Here is a 19,921-nt window from a genome sequence, read left to right on the forward strand (position 1 = left end):
ATCCGTGTTAAGTACAGATGAAATCAACTTTTATGTTTCTCTATCAAAGTCAAAATCAAATACCCTGCCTACAGAGACACTTTATAGTGGTGGGAAATACTATTTTAACAGAGGGCGAATAAAATTGTCTCCCTTTCGCCGTCCGAAAAATAGCGTTTGTTGTGGAAGATACTGTGATTAATTTACTGTCGTCCGAATAAATCGCACGAAAAAATACAAACCGCGTCTTGTGTGTAAAAGGCCGTTCTGAAAAATCGCCTCGTGTCTGGTGTGTATAGTTTTGAGGCGAGTGTGTAATTCGGTGTGTAATGTGAATGAACCCTTAAGGCCATTGAAGCCTTCACATTTACAATTAATCCAATCAATCAGTACACAGTGTCACACATGCAGCTGGATAAAGGAACCATAAACCAGTTCTGCCAGATGTGGCGCATTTATGTGCATTCCAGTCACATATTTTGAAATTCTACAGGACATTTTTAGATAAACCAAATGGTATTTTTAAGATTTATTTGTTTATTTAAATTTGTACATACTAATCTGCACTATATATATATATATATATATATATATATATATATATATATATATATATATATGAAGGTCTGTACTGAAGTTTCTTTTTTCTTTTACATGGGTACCTTGGTCTAAATCATTTATGCAATTTTAAAAAGCATGAACCCAGTCTTCTAACCTAAATTAATGGGAAAAAGAAGCATTAGCCATAGATTACATGCTTTAAATGTCCTTAAACAATGCCTGGCTATCTAAGACTTAATCACAAACCTTTACATATAAGAGAGGATAAAAATTAAAAAGTAAATGCAAGACATGTTAATTGAGACTAAAAATGTGCTACATGTAAGTTAAACAAATAAAACCTCTCAACATTCTGAAATTTCTTTTTTTAGTGACTGCTAGATTAATTTGTGGTGCTGCTACTGAAAAGAGCAAGATTTATAATTAACTGTAAAAAGGTATTTTTAAGTGCTTTGTATGGCACGTTTTATATTCATTTTCTTTTTATTTCTTCTGACATTAATCCTTATCAGTTGCATTACATTTATAGCCCTAAAAACAATCATAAATATATCAAACTGATTGGTTTTCTCAACACAACATAAATAGGTTGAGAATAATTATCTGGACCTATTTGAACATATTTGCCAGTTGCCACACGTATGCAAAAAGTGTTGATCATAAGATTATATGCTGCCCCTTATGAAGAGTACTTCATATTCTTGTTTTAGTTTAAAATACTATGTAAAACATTAAAAGCTAAAAGTCATTTTAACTGTATAAAAAACAAGCAATTGATTAAAAATAAAACAATTATTTCATCTGCCATAAGAGTCTTCATTTCAAGAATGTTTCTGGTTTTCTCACAGTTTTATAAAAATGCCCTGGGTTGAATCAAGTACCTTAGTGAGTTGCTTTTCATAACTCACTGTAGTGATAGTTCGGACTGCAGTTACATTATCAGAGATGGATAGGCTTTGGCATATCATGCAATGACACTGTGTCTCTGGAACATACAAACACAGAAACAAAAAAAAGTCAGACAAGAACTTCTTCATTTGGTGTTTCTTCAGCATGAACAATTCTAGTTCCCCAATGCTCTAGAGATTCCTTCCAGCAGTTCCGGTTGGCTCCTCACCACTTGCAGTAGATGTCATACTTAAGCTTGGATCCAAGTTTTGTCCCTGCAAGGTGCTTCTCGAAGGCAGCATCCATTTGCTCACTCTGGGCCTGGCTGAAATGATTCCTCCAGTCCCCGATCTCACCTGAAAGGACAAGGGGCATATCATACATCACTTTGTGTTGTGTTGCTGAATCTGGCTCATAGCCAATCTGCACCCATAATAATACTGAAAAAAAGACTAAATGGGGAAAATAGAAATATTAATGTAAAGAACTACACTCTTTGTCTTCTATTTTAAAATTTCTTACATTAAGCATAAATATACACAATTTAGTGTCATTTTCTAGCTATATATTATACTGTCATATTTTACCATTAGATAGCATTTAGTTTCCTTATTTCCAAACAAAAAAAGTGTCTATAGGAAGGACTTAACAGAAAAAAAGGTTTGCATGTGCAAAAGATTTTTCTCTGAATCACTGATTTACCTTGCCCACATTAACTCTTTCCCATTGTATCTTGACCTTTGACTACATACCACAAAAGTCACCCACCATAAAAATGAAGAATGCTTTTCGTAAACAAGAGATATCCACAGCTAGTAAAATGAGTCTTTGACATGTAAACATTGATAGAAGCTGTTGTTATATTATAGGGGTAGATCCAGTTTCCCCAGAGGGTCTTATAAAGCAAGAAATCACGGACTTGCTTTCTGGTGTACTGTTGTTTAATGTAAAGATTTGTTAATGGGTTAATAATGCCAAGACACATGAACAGGACCCCATTTCCCAGAATCACTGTAGTGTTAGGAATATCTAAGAATAAATGAGAGAGAGAGAGAGAGAGAGAGAGAGAGAGAGAGAGAGAGAGAGAGAGAGAGAGAGAGAGAGAGAGAGAGAGTCCAGTGTAACAGTTGCTCTACCACTTAAAGATGATCCTTGTTTTACAATGCTTTTGAGAAACCCAGCCCAAATATATGGGCTGTATTGTAAGGACAGTATCACCGCACATGATCTGTACTTCAGACATCACTCATGATTGAGCCACCTTTCCTGGACAGGCTAGGACAGCCCACCTTTCGTGGACTGGCTAGGACAGCCCACCTTTCCTGAACAAGACATGACCCATCTTGCCATGAGAGTCCTTGGAGCCCTTCTTCATGACACTGAATGTGCTGTCCTCAGCGATGGTGGCGATCCGTGTGTTGGTTAAGTCAAAGCCAAAGAACTCTGCCACCTTCCTGATGCCTCCTCTCAAGTCCTGATGGAGGAGGAGACACGAATCACTTCAAAGCCTCGCTCATATTTGTGGCATCAGTGAGAGGATAAGTACATACCTCCTTAAGATCCTCGTACGTGATGATCATCATGTTGCAGTCATCAATGTGCTTCTCCCAGGCCAGAGCATGATCGAAATAGGAGCCCCATGGAACTGAGGAGAGAGAAAGTGTCCAGGTGATTAAATGAACTAGTCTGTGCATGTAGCTGAGTCCCGTGCTGTCTTGAAATGTAGACTGAAGACCCACCTCTTCAAAAGGCACTTGAATAATCTCTAAACTTGCACTTTTGTAATGATTTAATAACAAAATCTTATTTTGCCAAAAAAATTGTGTTGTTTTTCTCTTCAGACCTTTTCCAGTACAAAAAACAACTATTCTGGTAAGTGTCTACCTGCTGGGGTAGTAAAGTCTGTTCTAATACAATGGTTCATTTCGAAGTGTACAGATAATTTTGCCTTTGTACCGTCACCGTTGATAAAGTCGGCACAGTACTTATCCCAGGATTCGGCTGCTGCCAAAATGGGATTGCCATTTGAGAAGTGATAATATGAAACCGCTGTGTCCTTTGGGTTACGGAAAACTACCAGCATCTAGAACGAAAACCAAAAAGTGTGCATATTAAACAAACAAGAGCCATCAGAACAATCATGCCTGACAGGGGTTTTGTTTCATGTTGTTTTATTTTGTTTTGTTTGCAGAAATGGTGCAATGCTATACCTATGAATTTACAGAGAAAAAACTTTTTTCCTCAACATGTATTATCCAGTCCACTCTGATCTAAAAGACTAGTCATGCAACAAAACTGAGCCCATGCACAAGAAAACAAATATTGCCCTGCAGTTTTATTGAAAGGGCAAATGCTTTAACACCTTTTTACTGCATTAGTATGCAGCTTTTTTACGTGTTTCATATGAAACACCTTGTGCTATTACCCAGGGTCAAAGTGAACTTGCAAGCTGTACAGGAAATTGGCGCCTTACATAAGACATTGTAGTATTTGATTATATAGGCGAAATCAATATAGAAATTTTTGACCAAAAAATGGTTTCAAGACTTCACTGACTAATTTATAGCATATGGTAAAACATTGATTAAATTTGTTTATATATCAAACTGACATGCAAACACAAACCTTGGTTTTCTTGTTAAAGAAGGAGGGTGGGATTATATCAGGATGCAGGTGGGTCCCCAATAATCTTGGAGCAGGGACCTGGGGGAGAGTCTGGGAAGGTATAGCAGACACACATGTAGGTAGAAAGTGAGTGCCCACACACCTCATCATACATCTCAGTGACCAAGACATAGTCCTTATTTGACTCTTTTTTGTGTTAAGTTTTGTGTTTGTTTGTTTTTGCTGGTTGGGAAGTGACTGTGAAGGCCTTATGTACCCCAATGTACCACACCTATAATTCCAGTTTTATGTTGCCAGTGGCTTTGTCTTATGTGTGAACCTTCAAAGACAGCTGAACGTCAGTTTGGCTGAAGCACATGTGACTGAGCCAAAAATAACACATGAATAGCAGGAGAGGCACATGTGTTTATTTGATATTATCTACCATCTGCACTTAACACTTCCAGTCCAGGAATTGCTTTCAATGTACAAAGTTACTCAATAGTGAATGTGCCATTTTGACTATCACCATGTCACAGGTGGCCAGAATTTGCCCTTACAGCTGTAAAAAAACAAACAAACAAACAAACAAAAAATCATAACTTTCATACCTGCAGCAATTGTGGGCCAAAGAATTCCAATAGAGGAGGGAAACTGAACTCCACTTTCTCTCCGGTGGGAGGGGACATGATTTTGTGCAGGACTGAGAGCATCCAGTTGAAACCTGTGGCAGTTTGGGAACCATCACCATCCAGTTTCTTGCCTTGTTACACAGTTAGCGAGGCCACCAGCCCCCACAGAAAAAACACAGGCCTTTGCTGTTTACTCTCCTCCACAGGTGGCTGTGCATAGCGTCAACTGTGTTTGGGACCGGGGTTGGGGTCGGGGCCGGGGTTTGGGGGTGGTACAGATAAAACGAGCTTGACATCTGTTATAGTTAAAGGGAGCAGGGGACTCCACCACAGCAGGTCCCCATCTTCCAGAAGGGGGGGCGAGCGGAGGGTCAGTCAAACACTGTATCCCCCTGTGCCAAGCCCCATGTCTGAGGGGCCCACTTGAGCTTGCTGTGCTGAGGGGGCCCGTGTTTAATTTGATTTGACATTCCCCACTGGCTCTTATCTGTCATCTCTATACTGTGAAGTTGGAGGGAGAAGCAGCAGTCAGGAGCCCCAGCACACAGAACCCATTCCTCAAGCTGACAAAACAGTCCCTAATGCAAAAATGGGCAGATGCAGACTCAACTGAGACTGAGGCAAGGACTTGGCAGAGCCATTTAATAGTAGATTTGTGTTAGGAAGGTTTTTGTTTAGATGGCTTAAAGGGCAATAACAAAGCATCTTATGCAAATGACTATGACAGCCTTTCAGGATGCTGCATTGTTAAGAACAGTGAAGTGTGTACTGCTTATAATGCAATACATCTTAGTCATTTATTCATGAAAGATAGTTATTGTGTTTGTCTTTTGGTATTTTGAGGGAGGGATTAAATGAATAATATTAAATCATTAATAAACTAACTTTGTAGCATGCCTTGGGCATTTTCAAAGATTTTTTAAAAATTATTCTGAAATATTCCATTGTGAAATTCCCGAAATTTCAAAAAAAAAAAAAAAAAAAAAAATTAAAAAGGAAAAACATACTGTGTCAAAATGTTAAATCACTTCTGCCTTCATTCTTCTATAAAGACTACAGAAACTCACACTACCTCTTAGCTTCAGTCTGACCAGGTTTGACTCTGCACTGGCATACGGCGTTTCTTTAGCACTCACCGCATTTTGGATAGGCCACGAGCATTACATCATTGTCCCTGGCCTCCATGTTCTCCAGGGCCCTGAGGTTCTCCTCTGGGCTTATAAGCACGGGAAAGAGGACGCCGTTGTATCTATAGAGTTTGTCCTCCTCCTTCATGGTCTTGGACTGGTCCATCATTGCCTTGACCCTGTCTGGGATCACACTCATCTTTGCGTCCTGTCCTGGGGGCCCCTGCACTAAGTCTCACGTGTCGGCGTTCCCTGCTCTTCTCCTCACCTCTCCCTCCGTGTTTGTGCAGCTGGCTGTGTACCGTGCACACATCAAGTGGGTCTGGGTGAGCGCCAGGGCCTGTGTGGAACTGGGTGTGTGGCAACAGTAGTCAGTAGGAGGAGGAAGGAGAGAGAGGTAGGTCCCTCCCACTTCATGGGGGAACTAGCGTGAGAAGCGCAAGTTTCCTTATTCTGTGGCTGGGGGGCGTTTGGACAAACTGGTTTCAAGCTGAGACGATGATTGACTGACTGATAAAATGCACGTGCTTCAGGGCCACACAGAAGCCTCTGCAATGCTAATGAGCTGTGTAGCATCATAAAAGTAACATCTATTTATTGAAGAGTGAGAAGAAGAGAGAAAAATGTGTTTGTGAGATAGAAGTGAATGGGTCATAGTTGTTTCTCATTGTCTTGCTCTGGTTCCATTTTCTCTATGTATTACTGGTCTTTCTAAGGTAGCATGAAACCAGAGTTTTGTGTTTATATGGGACTCATCATGTAACATGGTCTGTGTTGGGTTTGATAGCATGAGCAACATTTTCTTACAGGAACCAGGGATGAAAAGGCCCAAAGGCCATACCCATTCAAACTCAGTCACCCCATCTTGCAGTTTCTCAATGTCACTTGCTGAACAGTTGCATTACAATGCCACCATTCATGACCATAGAAATGGCATAGGCATCCTTCTCTGTCTCTCGCTTTCTGTCTCTTGGCATGCTTCCATTTACTGAAACACATGCGGTGCCACATAAAACAAAGTTCTGTGGTCCCTGGCCTCTTATTTACAATTAGTTGTTTCATCATAGCAGATTTTTCTCTTATTTTTTGCATTTTAATTATTTACAGTCGATGGTACAATTCTAATGACATTTCCCCTAATATTGGTTGGTTGTCATGCAACTCCAGTTCACAGCCAGTACACTTCAGTTAAAATTACTTTGTCAGATTTTACTGTTAAGAATTGTTCTATATATAAAAAATTGTGCCCTGCTAATGTTGAATGAATGACCATCTAATCAGTTTTCAGTATTAAGGTGACATCTAGTGGTAACTTTTAACAGTGCCACAAAGAGTAATCTAATTGGAAAGAGCCCTTACTAGTAAGAGAAAATGGTTCATCATTTCTTTCTGTGTTGTATAAATATTACATGGGGTGGGGGGTGACTTGAGCACCCCCCCAGTATGCAGATTAATATTTATTCACTGACTCTTCTTTGCAGCATAGACAGATTTACTTCACCTGTTGCAGGAGTGAATGTGAAACAAGAAAAGCAAGTTGTGAGATCTTGTTCCAGTGTGTTTTACATAGTGATAATGCTCCAATATATATTGCCATTTACCATGGCATTGGGTGGGGGAAAAAACTGGATTTAACATGCTGCGAAAAAAAAGGTGTGCTCGTAGGGCAGACTGCTTCATTCCAACAATGATTATGATAATCTAGATCATAAGACTATTTGTTTCACTTGAATATAGAATGTTCACGGGCCCTGGGAGGAATGGGAGGGCGGAAGGTGGTGCTCACAAATTAGGGCAGAGAAAGGCAGAGAACGGCAGAGAAATTCAGGCATTCAGTTTACATGAGCAGGAGGGACCCCATCTTAATATCATGATGTAAACTACATGCTATAGAAAATGGAACATGTCAGAAAGATTTTTTTAATCTAATATACAGGGGAAAAAATGTTATATGAAACTGATGTTATATCACATGCGGAGTCCAATAACAGTAGATGGCAGTAATGCACCTTTAATGTTACCTGCCAATCACGGGAAAAAGGAGAAGCAGAACTCCAAAATGGCGATGGACGGTATGTCCACGTCTCCATTGGGGCTAACATACCATGTTTCTGATTATTATTCGAGAAAACTGGGCCCGAAGCCAGACGTGGTACCGTCTGGTGTTACCGAGAGGAAAGTTGGGCCCATTGACAAGCCTGACATGGTTGCAGTGGACGTTATCAACTTCAAGGACTCGGGTATCGTTGCATTCTCTACACTACTTTAGCTAGCTTAGCTAACTGCTAAGCAGTCTCACTAGCTAACGTTAGCTCGCAGTCATATCTAACGCTAGCTTGCCAACGTTATCAATCTCTACCTATCGAACCCTCTAGCTATAAACGTGGCCTGTCATATATAAGACCGTTCTAGTAAGTGTCACGAATCGTTATCTAGCTAGATAAATTTACTTACATTATTTACAGGGCATCTCTCTTATGGTACCAACAGACAGTTTACTTGCCTCTTTTGCATACTACCTGGTCCAGTAAACTCGTTACAAGTCAGCGATACGATGCAAATAATCAGACCAGCCCATTCAAATCAGATGTAATTCTGCATTTTGAGTTGCGTTGATGGCTAAGTTGTATTTTCTGCATCTTCTTACAGACACAACGATACACAGAAAGAAACAAGAGACAGATACTTACGTTCTGGTAAGTTGTTTATAAGATGGGGTTCCCTTCAGTTTACCACCTAGCTCGAAAACAAATGGAGCATCACAGTTCAGTGTAACACATCTATGTTGTGTGTTCCTTGATCACAGTTCTGCTCCAGCCCAGCTCACAGTACACCTGTAAAAAGTGTTCAGTGATTTTGTTCAAAAAAACAAAAATGTGGTGTTTTCGGTAAGTCCCGAGGACTGGGTTGAGAAGCACGGACTCAGTTCACCCTCAGTCCCTATTTTGTGTAATTTACAAAAAGTCAACACAATCCAAAGTGTGAAATATATTCTTAAACTACAGGCGAGAAAGGTACTAAGAGTTGGTAAAAAAATTTTTTTTAATTCATTTTGATACAAGGGTGGTTTAGTTGTAGTTGAAAACCATGAGAGCTATGTTCAAAAGTGAACTGACCCCACTTTCAGGTCCATAGTGAAATAATTGTCACTACGTATTTCTCCAGACAGTAGTGAGGTTGTTGACCTTGATGTCATAGTTCCTGCTTTAATTACATGGCATATGTAGGCTCCTGCATTTGGGATGCTGTTAGGAATTTCTGTTCCTTAAATCAGTGTTGTGGGTCTAATCAGTTTAAATGTTGAAAATGTCAACATTTCCTACTCACTGCTTTCTATCTGACAGCTGAGTTTGTGGTGTCTTTTTGTTTTTGTTTTGTTGATGAAAACATCCACAATGCATTTTTCTGATTTATGAAGACCAGCAGTTTATTGGATGAGACTGAACTCTTTAAAACTTTATTTTTTGTTTTGATGTTCATTTTTTCTATAACCAAAAGTTACTTCCACAGAGGAAGGAAACTTTGAGCATATGTGCAGTAGAGTATTATAGGACAAATTTGTGATTTGTCTGTAGATAATCTTTTTGTAAAGCTTATATGATAAATCTTCTGTGATGACGAATATTGTCACTCCGGTGCAATAATTCCATATAATTATGACTTTGTAAGGTTTTCTTTAATATGAATGATTGATTAGTATTCAGGCCTAGATTTTCTATGAGGCCAATTGCCTTTATTAAATAGAAATGAGAGCATGTACATTGGCATCAGCAATGTGCTATTGCTTGGGGCTAGAAACGATTTGGTTAAAAATATTTTATTGTAATTGTGCTGACCAAAATTGCAATTGTTGCCTTATTTGTATTTATGATCTATATGCTTCAGATATGTATTCATGGTACACTTGGACCATGTTATATTTGTAGTTAGATTCAATTGTTCCAGACCAAAGCAAAAAAATCGTACATTCTTGCTTTTTAGTCTTGATTTGCTTAGTGTTTACACTGGCATATTTACTATCAAAACTATGATGTAAACAAAAGTCTTATGGCTCAATCACGTCCTGATTTGACAGTTTTTATGACTTATGTTTTACTAAAATAATGTCAACAGAACTAGATCATTGGACTAGATGTGCTTGTGGGGTTTTTAGATGTGAGGTGGTATTTTACTGGCAAAGGGCATTTTGAATACTTTTTGTTTTTATTATGCATAAAATGCATTTTTTTTTTTTCCCATTGTAGTATAGATGCTAAAGGTTGGACCAAATGGTACTATGGCCTTTTACCTCCTCAGTGCTCTGAGTTTGCCCTCTGCTCATTTTCAGCACCACTCTGATCTCTCACACGATGTTTAGGGTCGCATCTTGTGACATCATGTCCTGCGTTTGGTCTTTTGTTTGTAGTTCAAACTAACTGCACCAGAATTAGTTTGGAAGCTGACAAAGACCAACCTGCTTGGTTGTTTGTATGCTGCGCACCAGAGTTTGAAAGGCAGCAATCTCACTTCTAGCAATGCAATCGCACCAGGGTTCATCTTGATGGAACTAAAACTCTGAACACACCCTTAGTATCGAGCATTTGCCAAGTAATGAAGTTGTAGAAACTACAACATATCTAACAACCGAATTTAGATATGACAGATGTCGCCATATAAATGTAAGCATACAGCACACAATACACTGTGGGTGTATGTTTTAGTTTAGTTGAGTTAATGAAATAAAATCAATCATTTTCATAAACAAACAATTAAATGACTCCTGTCTTCATGAGTTTGTTGAATAATTAATCATATTAATTGCTAATTTAAAAAAATGTATGCCACACACAGAGTAATGACAGACCAATGGACCAATCCCAGGGGTTTCCTTATACATTTGTTTTCCCTGCTCTAACACACTTTAATGTTAGTGTGGCATGTATGAAAACCCAAACAAATATGCAGTTTGTAAGTTCATAATCATGATGTAGGACTTTATTCAGCCACTCCTAATCCATTGGATGCAGAAACAGCTCACCCACTCTAGACCCTCCAGAGTAGCTGAGACTCCCACACCTGTACTGAACTGGATACCTTGACTAAATTTAATAAAAGCATGGACTGTTTATAGGCTGGGTAGCCCAAGGAGGATGGGTTCCCTCTTGAGACTTGTTCCTTCCAAAGTGTCTTCCTTAATTCAGCCCGGGGGGTGGGGTTTGCTTTCCACCGTCTCCACTGGTTTGCTCATTAGGGATCTGGACCAAAACATGTGTAAAGCTGTTTTGTGATGAGACATGTTGTAAATAGTGCTGTATAAATACATTTGACTTTGACTTATAAGATTTCAGACCTGGCTCCTAGTTCTGGGTTTGACCGTGAATTTATTTACCTGAATTGAAATGTCTGTTGCAACTGAACCTGTGCCATAGCATATTTGAGTGTGCAGTGTTTTCCCTGAAGTGTGTGTGTGTGCTGCCTTCAGTGCTATGTTGAAACTGAGGGAAGCTTTACATTGTCACCCATGCAATATATTGTCTAAATACTGCCAGTATTTTAGCACTCTGTGAATTCTGTTCATCTCAACTTTTTTTCATGCTTTTGTAGGGCACCATTCACCCCTTTCGCAAGACACACAAGTCCATCTTGGGCAAGTTCATTCAAGAGTTCAATTTAGTTTCCTCAGACAGACGGGTAAGTGTCTTGTTCAGTTATGTCCCTACCATCTGACCTTGTAAGTCATTTAGGCTTTTATTCATGTGTAGTCTATAAGCAGTTTAATTCGTATGTAGCTAAACCACTCTAAATGCTAATTGTTTGATTTAGTCCTTTGACCTCAGGCCTTTTTCTCAAAAGGCATCATTGTTCTTTAGGTAACCTGCCATAACTGAAGTGGCTTTTTTGAGGATTTAATGCTGGGTGGATGATTTAATACTCAGGACATGGGATAGCATAGCAATAGACGTCTGGATTAGACCACAGGGTGTTGGATAGGGTTGTCTGGATTCTAATCTGGTTTTGGCTGACACAAGGGTCCCATTTTACCCAACAATCCTTTATTGGATTATATGAAAATGATGAGGGAATGTTCAAGGGGCATCTGCTAGTGGAAGCTTTTAGGTGGTTGGGATCAGTTAAGGTTAAAAGCCTTACAAACATGTTGCCGAACTCTTGGAGATTCACACCATCTTGCTTGTTTTCACTGGTGTTGAGCTATAAAAGTGCTCCTCTTATGTGGCATTTCTGGACTCAGGTCTGTGACACCATGTTGGGTCACCTTATATTAAAACTGAAGTTGAGGGTGGTGGTTACCCCAGAGTATCTGCATATATTCACTAATATGTGCATTGCGCTCAAACTTAACTTTAGAGCTGGGTTTAGTTTATAGTTTAGTTTCCTATAAGGCTTTATATAATTTAATGTCCTATAAGGCTGTATATGCCTGAAGATTGGGCTCATACATTAAATGCTTCCTGTCATGCCTCAGTTAGGAAGTCTGCCATAACCCAGAAAGTAGGCCTGCATTAACTGTCACTAGTCTTCATAGGCTTTGTTCTTTTCATAGCATTGCCTGACTACACATAAAGCATTATGGTGACTGTGAGGGCACCCACAAACCTGCTTAAATCCCAGACATGGGTGACCACAACATTGCTTTACTGAAACATAAGCAACATTTAATGACCTTAAATGACCTTTCTCACTGTGCTCATGTTCTAGAAGTACTGGAGCCAGACCTTTGCTCTCCATCCAGCTTCTGTGTGTGACACAATGGAATGTGCATTTAAATGTTCTGGCTCTCTCTTTACCTGGTACCTAAACATGGGCAGCTTTTATATAATAAAGTCACAGAACCTACAATAGTGTTATACAAGCATAAAATGTCTAATGGCTACAGAGGTATAATCTGGTGTAAATTGCAAATGTCTTGGGGCCCAGAGTAGATTAATGTATAAATTTGTACAACCATGAGGCTTGTGGCCAAAACTAAGAATTTATGGCCAGAAGTTTAAAAATTATATTACCACACAAATATATACCATACCATTTTTTAAAGCCGTGTCAATAACAGTAAAGCTGTATTTTAGTAACTCGGGCAACATGGCGCACTGTGAAGAAATGCTTGGCATTCTAGAAAGATGTGAAGTGCTGTGATGTGGTGGTAACGTTAATGTTATAGTTGGCGAATTCCAACAAAATCTGAGTTGAAGCTATTGGTTCAGTGCCCGACAAAAATGGGCTCAGGATCTGTCATGCGATGTTAGAAAGTTTGTGAATGCGAGTAAAGTGTAAGATGCTCTGGAGATTTCATAAAATTAAGAAAGGTTAAAAAAAGTTTAAGCATTTTTATTGTGACTCGTCTGACCGCAGACCCTGGGCAATAGGAAGTGTTTACACCTTCTTAGGTCACCCAAGAATATTATGTTTACAGTTGTTCATCAGTGTAGTAAAAAAAAAAACGTGGTCCTGTGGATTCTTCCATAATTATTTTCTGTTCTTTTCTATGTGAAGCTGCCGAGATTTGGTCATTTGTGGGGTGTTCTGCCCAGTCATTAAATTTTCCATCAGTAGGACATAGTTTTGTTTCAGTGTGTATGAATACATCAACATATGAAGGATACATCAACATATGTGCGACTCTCACTTAGAGAGGGAACTGAAACTGGTTTTCTTCTTATACATCTTAGAAGATAACAACCTTTTTTTGAAAACAAAAATATTGTTGCCTTTTAATATATTGTTTTTTATTAGCATTTAGTATTTTTAAATGTCTTTTAGATGCAAATAAAAAACATTCTGCTTAGATGAATAGCTTAGAATTTCTGAGGTGGCTTAACACTTTTGCCCAGTGCTGTGTATGTACTTTCCCAGCACTAAGGGATGTGGAAGTGACAGACAGGGCTGGGAACATTACTTTAATGATGTAATCTGTTAAATACATACATTAAAATAACACGAATATGGCCACTAACAAGCTCCAGCATTTTCTCAGTGCAGACTCACGGACAACTCAGCAGATGCGTAAAAGATGTCCTTATAAATGTGTCCCTTTCCCATATAGATACAAAATGTTTTTTGTCATCAGTGAGAACGAAGTTCTCCATACTGAACCTGAGGTTGAATTATATCTTGTTGGAGTACATAGATTAAAAATGATTACATGTCAGGAATGCGTTAATTTCAAATTTTGCATAAGATGCTTCTGTTATAAACTGTAGCACTCGGTTGCAAAGTTTTATCATCTCAGGCTTTTTTAAGGTTAGAAATGGGGCACAGGCCTGAACCATCCTGGTCATGTGCACACTCATGCACTGAGCACTGTAGGCCTATTTTAGGACTTCTAATAAATATATAACTGAAGAAAATGACTATCACATTAAAGCAGTTTTTATCTAACCAAAGTTAAAGTGCCCTGTTTGATATTACATTAAATACAGCATGAAAGTAACTTCTTAATTTGCAGTTAACAAACAACAATTTTATAAATGTAGTCTAACAAAATTACCACATCTCATCAGCAGCATGAATTATGACTTTTCATGGATGTAGCTTTGCTTTGAAACATGCTGGGGGACAAGAATGCACACTGTGTTGTGTTCAAGTCAGCTGCCCCTCAGATTCATGCCCCGTATAAGAGGTCAAAGCCTTGGCCCTGTGCATTAAGTGAAAAGAAAGAGAATTACACAAGGTTTTAGTACTGCATTTGTCAAAACCATTGGTTTAAAATATATTTGTATTGTTTTCTATTTACCATTTCTATTTTCTAATCAGACATTTTTTCATTCTGTCATTATATAGTTTGTTTTATTGATTACAACAATAATTACGTGTTGATATTGAATAAAGACAGCTTGTAGAGAGAAGAGCTTACTGATTTAAGTTTATCTAATGCCCCCATTAGCCTACAACAGCACACCATCCTTTATCTTCAAAGCAGTTTGAAACCTTGGGAATGACTGCAATGCTTGTTAGAAAAAAAAACTGAAAGCAACACAGTAGTGTTTTCCATGAGGACACCCATCAGAGTTTGGTAAAGCTGTCTTAGCCCTCCTGTTGCGCTAAGCAAGGGCACATATTTCATTTTGTGCACATGCATATGACCACATGTTCATGCGCAACAAGGTTGTTTTTCCAAGTTGCAGAGCCACACAGCAGCCCTGGAAGTGACTGACTAGCAAGCAAGACAAACAGACCAAGAGATGCAATCCTACTGGGAAGTGTCACTTTCAATGTGACACAACCCCACTGCCAACCACCCCGTAAACACACAGCATTTTGAAAAATTTGCTTCATTTTTAAACAATTTTTAATGTTTCTATGGGTTTACAATGACTTTCTCAACAAAGTAATTTTCAAAATGGGAAGATTCCATATTGTAAGGGGCAGTTGGCAGCTGTACTGCCCAGCTAGGTTACTGAGGCAGATAGACTAGAGAGAGTTGCACTGAAAGCTAGCAAATCAATTTTCTTACTGCTGTTCACTCTCATGGTGGTTATTTTCTTTCTTTTCCTTTCCTTCTGCTTTATCTTTCATCGAAGTTATAAACAACAACCCCTGCTTTGACATGAGGAGGAGGAGGAGGAGTGGCCCTTGCGTAATGTGCAGGACCCTATGCAACTTGCGCATTAAGCATATAGCCCCTAGGTAGCATAAAACCTAGGTAGGAACAGAATGCATGGTACATATTTTCAACACAGGCTACATAAATAAACGCAGGCCAATGGGATAGAGGGGTTTTAGGGTGCAAATTACAGACCTGCTAGAGGAATTGGAGGAATTACTTTGTCGAGGAAGGAATTCTGCTCGAATGTGTTAACTGTTCTCTTGCACTGCCATGCTTGTCCAAGTGGGGTCAGTGTTTTTGTTACAAACCTCCCCCAAGACTCCAGACAGCATGGGGGAGGTGGGAGGACTGAAGGCGAGTACCACTCTGTCTCTTTGTTTGCACACAGTCAAACATGCACAGACACTGCCGCAGGCCTACCCACATGCACACTTCAGCTCCCATCACTGTCCATGGCCAGGCCTGTCACAGAGCACCCTCTTGTTGTCAGAACATGAAGCCCTGTAATGGTGAGTTTCGCAGTGCTCTGGTGCCCGTAGCACACTGTGAAGTTGAGCAGCAGGCCGAGAGCCGGCTCAGGAACAGACACGTTGTCTTCTCAGATGTTCTGCATTCGAGCAGTTAGCAGCGGCCTCTTGTTGATGTGAGCCAAAGGCAAGCTGGCACTGTTAACCTCACATGAGTGGAAAAATGAATGTTTTTCATACATCACAACCCTGCTAGCAGTTTTGTCCATTTGCGTAATGTGTTCTGAAGACTGAAGTACAACTTTTATCTCCTTACAGTGTCCATAATATTATACCTTATTTCTTCCAAAAAAAAAAATGCATTGTATCTGCATTGAATCTCTATAATTATTTTTAAAAAGTGAAAAAATAGAATTTGTAATTTGGTGAAATGCAGTTCTTCATTTATACTGGGCAGCCACACTCCAGCTCTGAATTGTTGAATTCTGCTCAAACACACTCACTCCACCTGCCTCGGGCTCCGAGTCCGGAGCCAAGCCAGACACTTGGCCTCCATGCACTGGCTGCAGCTTCACTGTGGTGAGGAAGGCATTAAGTGATTATCCCCATTTGTTGAGTGATACCCTAAGTGATTATTCTAGTGTGTTTTAATGTGTTGCAGTCATGGAAGATCCTGCTGTTCGGGGTACTGAATGTGATCTGCACGGCCTGCCTGCTGACCTGGTGTAACTCCACCAACAGCATGGGTGAGTAACCAGCCACGCGACCTTTCTTATCTCCTCCACAGTTGATCAGGTGCCTACAGTGCTATATCTCGCATGTCGTAGGCTTAGTTACAGTAAAGTTAGATGTCATTGCAGTTTTACCACTGAAACAATGATTAAATGTTTATAAATATTATGAGCGCTCTCATTACTTGCCCGAATTAAGCTCTAAATTTAGAGTATGACAGAGGGACTCACGTCCTTCGGTGTATTAAATCTCTGTTTAGTCTAACTTGATTGTTTTGTGCGATGATCATAGAGTGAATCAGCAGTAAATCCATTTGTCTTGAATCCTTCTGCATTACAGCTGTTATGGGAAGGTGTGTCTGTCTGTCTGTGTGCGTGTCCATCTGTCTGTGCGCGTGTCCATCCATCTGTGCGTGTCCATTTGAGCAAAATCCTTCTGCATTCAGTTGTCAAGGAAAGCTGTGTGTTTTGTGTACAAGCACATGTGTATATGTGTGTGAGTAAAAGTGCAAAATATAAAGAGACGGCAAAAACCACCACCGGTGCGTCATAGACAGGAAATGCAGCGTGCTCACGTATCGAGCTGTCCAGTGAAAGGCGATCTCAACATCAATACTTGGAATGGATTGACATCACCAGCAAGCCGTGCTCCTTCCTGCAGGCAGAGGACAAAAAATCCAGAGGACAGCAAAGTGTTGGTACACTTCCCATATGGTGTTTATACACAGCAAACTGAATCGGTAATATTTATGGCACTGAGGGAAAGATTCTCTTTCTCATTTCCCGGGCCCGGTTGCAGCAACAGGGTATGAAAATATTGTTTGAATGACTTTACACCTCCTGCAGACATTAAAAGATGAATTACAAACAAACTGCTAACATAATGTGCTGCACTGTCTGCACTTTACTATTTTTTTGAGTCTTCGATATTAACATTAACTGTTTTTGCATTTAACATAAAATATTGCGCATTGAATATTAAAAATGATTCTAGTAATTGTTGCCAATTAGTGCCAATTGCTTTGAAAGTTGCTGGGTACAAGAATACAGAGCAGGTGTTGCATTCAATTCAGCAGCCCCTTAAATTCATGTTCAGTTTAGGACTGAGGTTTTATGGCCACGTTTTTCAATCTTGTCTGCTTTGAACACCAAGAGAACTATCAGCTATTATAGTTTAAAATATATTTGTAGAACAGTTATCTGTTCATTTCAAGAATTTAGCAGAGACTATTATCATGGGCGACTTACAAAAGTGCATTGTCATCTACTCGTCTGCTGTCAACTACTGCATTTGTCATCTGAACGCAATCATGCCACGTATATCTCTGAATTATATGCCTTATTATATAAGCATAAGCGTTTTCTGATTCTTTGACTAGAAACATATGAGTTTCATTTTACCCACTAAAACGGAATCAGATGATTTAAATGATTATTTAATAAGTGAACCAAACATTGTAGAGCCTGTAGAGAATACTAATATTAAAAACCTAAAATAATATTTATATTAAAATTATTATATTATAATTAATATTAAAACTAATATTAAATTAATATTAGTATTTTCAAAGTAAGCTTTCAAAAAGTGGTGGGGACAAAATCAGCCATTTGAGAAAGTGGTGGGAACATGCTGCCAGCATAAATTAAGCCTGTTGTGCCAATTGCTCGTGGGTCATATTTGAGCTGTCTGTTTAATTTAGGCTATTTACAACATGTGCAATAGATCTAATCAAATTTGTTCATTTTGCATCACCCATGCCTCATCTGGCGTTTTTTAATTTTATATTGGGGTCACTTGTATATGTATTTACTGCAGCGGCCTGATTTCATATGCGTCTTGAATAACTTCTAATAGTTCTGTACTGTTGGTCCTATCGCGCGTTTCAGTCAGTGTAGGACAGGAAAGACAGCTGACCCTTCACCTTTAACGATCGTTATAAGTCCTATTGCATGTGAACGGTTTACATTCTCAGTGAATACTAGTCCAGTTGTCTCAGTGAACTTGTTGCAAAACCCACATAGTTTTTGTTTTCTTCTGTTTTTTATTTATTTATTTATTTAAGTGACCTTTTTATAATCATATGCAGCCTGTTTGCGCCTTTTCGTGTACCTGTGTTTTTTCTGGCTATGGTGTGCTCCTCTATCGCATGCCCCTTTTGTGCGAGTGTGCTGGCCTCTGTGCGTTGCGAGCGTGTAAGTGATTTCTCCCCCCCCCCCCCCCCCCACACACACACACACTCTCAAGGATGTAAATGGCAAAACAGATGAGTCTACAGGACGCCGCTTGCTTGTCAGCTCCCCGAGCTCAAATTCTGCATCGGAAGGCTGGATTAAGTTACTAGCTGTCGAAAATGTACGCACTTTAATTCGATACGCGCATTCTTCTTTTGTCAACACTTCTTTTAGCTGGAATCGATATGGCGCACCAAACCAGACTAAAGTGACTGTATACGATAGGTCACAAAATTGGTACAGATTTTCTGTCATTGTCCCTATTCAGCTTTTCTGTACACATGAAATAAATGATTATAATCATTATTGTAACTTGTTTTTGCACCATTAAAGCTGCTGTTAGTATGTGAAGCTTTTGTTATGAGATTTAAACTCCTATACTTGGATATGCAAAGACTAAGCCTGTTTTGTTTTTGTTTTAAATCAGAGGCGATTCTGTCGGAATAATTTTGCTGTGTCCTATTGGACAGTTTGTTCATCATAGCATTGCATTATCCCAATCAATTGTGATTCTAAAATTCCCAATTTACTGGCTTTAAAGTTGTAAATTCAATTAGAAAGTGAAGATGCAGACTCAAGAATTAGTTGAGAATAGCTAGTCCTGTCCTTTATTGCAAGTTAAACATAACATGTATTTGAGACACCCTCTGGAGAATGCTTGATGGTACACAGGAGCTTTTTACACACATTTTTATACACTTTTTCAAGAGCGGTTATATTGCCTTTTTTACATATTTATCTTTGAAGTTTCCATCATTGTGTCCAACTTTGTTATGATGTCCAATACATTATTTACCATTATGCAAACTGATAGGAGACTTCATCTATATAGAAAGGGTTGGAAGAATTGCTGTATTTTTCTTGGAGGTATCCAACGACTGGACTTGATGGTCTTTGTGAGGTCTGTGCCCTCTGGGTACTCTGCAAGTGTTTTGATCTTTAAAAGGTGTAGCACTGGTTTCAGATATGAAATGCTGATATGGCCAACTTCTGAATAGATTGTAAATTCTGCTGAAAAAGAGCACCAGAAAATTCTTGAGGAGGGTGCAGTGCCTTGGGAATTGACCCTAGAACCAGTGCGTCTTGTGAATTGACTCTAGCACCTCTCTGTCTTGCTAGGTGGCGTGATTTCCTGTCAGCGGAGGGCACATGAGTCAGC

At 39.2% G+C, this 19,921-nt stretch overlaps 2 protein-coding genes across 2 annotated transcripts in view; one reads left to right on the forward strand and one right to left on the reverse strand.

The window, feature by feature from the left end:
- Positions 1 to 627: 627 nt before the first annotated feature.
- On the reverse strand, positions 628 to 6,043 carry LOC113586671 (sulfotransferase 6B1). Its single transcript, XM_027024978.3, has 7 exons — positions 5,801 to 6,043; positions 4,644 to 4,756; positions 4,054 to 4,143; positions 3,385 to 3,511; positions 2,979 to 3,073; positions 2,746 to 2,902; positions 628 to 1,784 (listed from the first exon to the last, which is right to left on the reverse strand). Exons 1-7 carry the CDS (start codon positions 5,988 to 5,990, stop codon positions 1,654 to 1,656), a joined length of 903 nt encoding a protein of 300 aa, XP_026880779.1. The 5' UTR covers positions 5,991 to 6,043; the 3' UTR covers positions 628 to 1,653.
- Positions 6,044 to 7,824: 1,781 nt separating this feature from the next.
- The window catches only part of slc30a6 (solute carrier family 30 member 6), a 38,570-nt gene continuing 26,473 nt past the window's right edge, over positions 7,825 to 19,921 (forward strand). The window contains exons 1-4 of the mRNA XM_027024977.3: positions 7,825 to 8,031; positions 8,441 to 8,487; positions 11,375 to 11,461; positions 16,461 to 16,545. Of these exons, the coding sequence (XP_026880778.2) occupies positions 7,851 to 8,031; positions 8,441 to 8,487; positions 11,375 to 11,461; positions 16,461 to 16,545 (400 nt within the window). The 5' untranslated portion in view covers positions 7,825 to 7,850. The remainder of the gene's footprint in view (positions 8,032 to 8,440; positions 8,488 to 11,374; positions 11,462 to 16,460; positions 16,546 to 19,921) is intronic.

The sequence above is a fragment of the Electrophorus electricus genome, chromosome 5, assembly GCF_041902795.1.
Source record: "Electrophorus electricus isolate QZ-2024a chromosome 5, ASM4190279v1, whole genome shotgun sequence".
NCBI classification, from domain to species: domain Eukaryota; kingdom Metazoa; phylum Chordata; class Actinopteri; order Gymnotiformes; family Gymnotidae; genus Electrophorus; species Electrophorus electricus.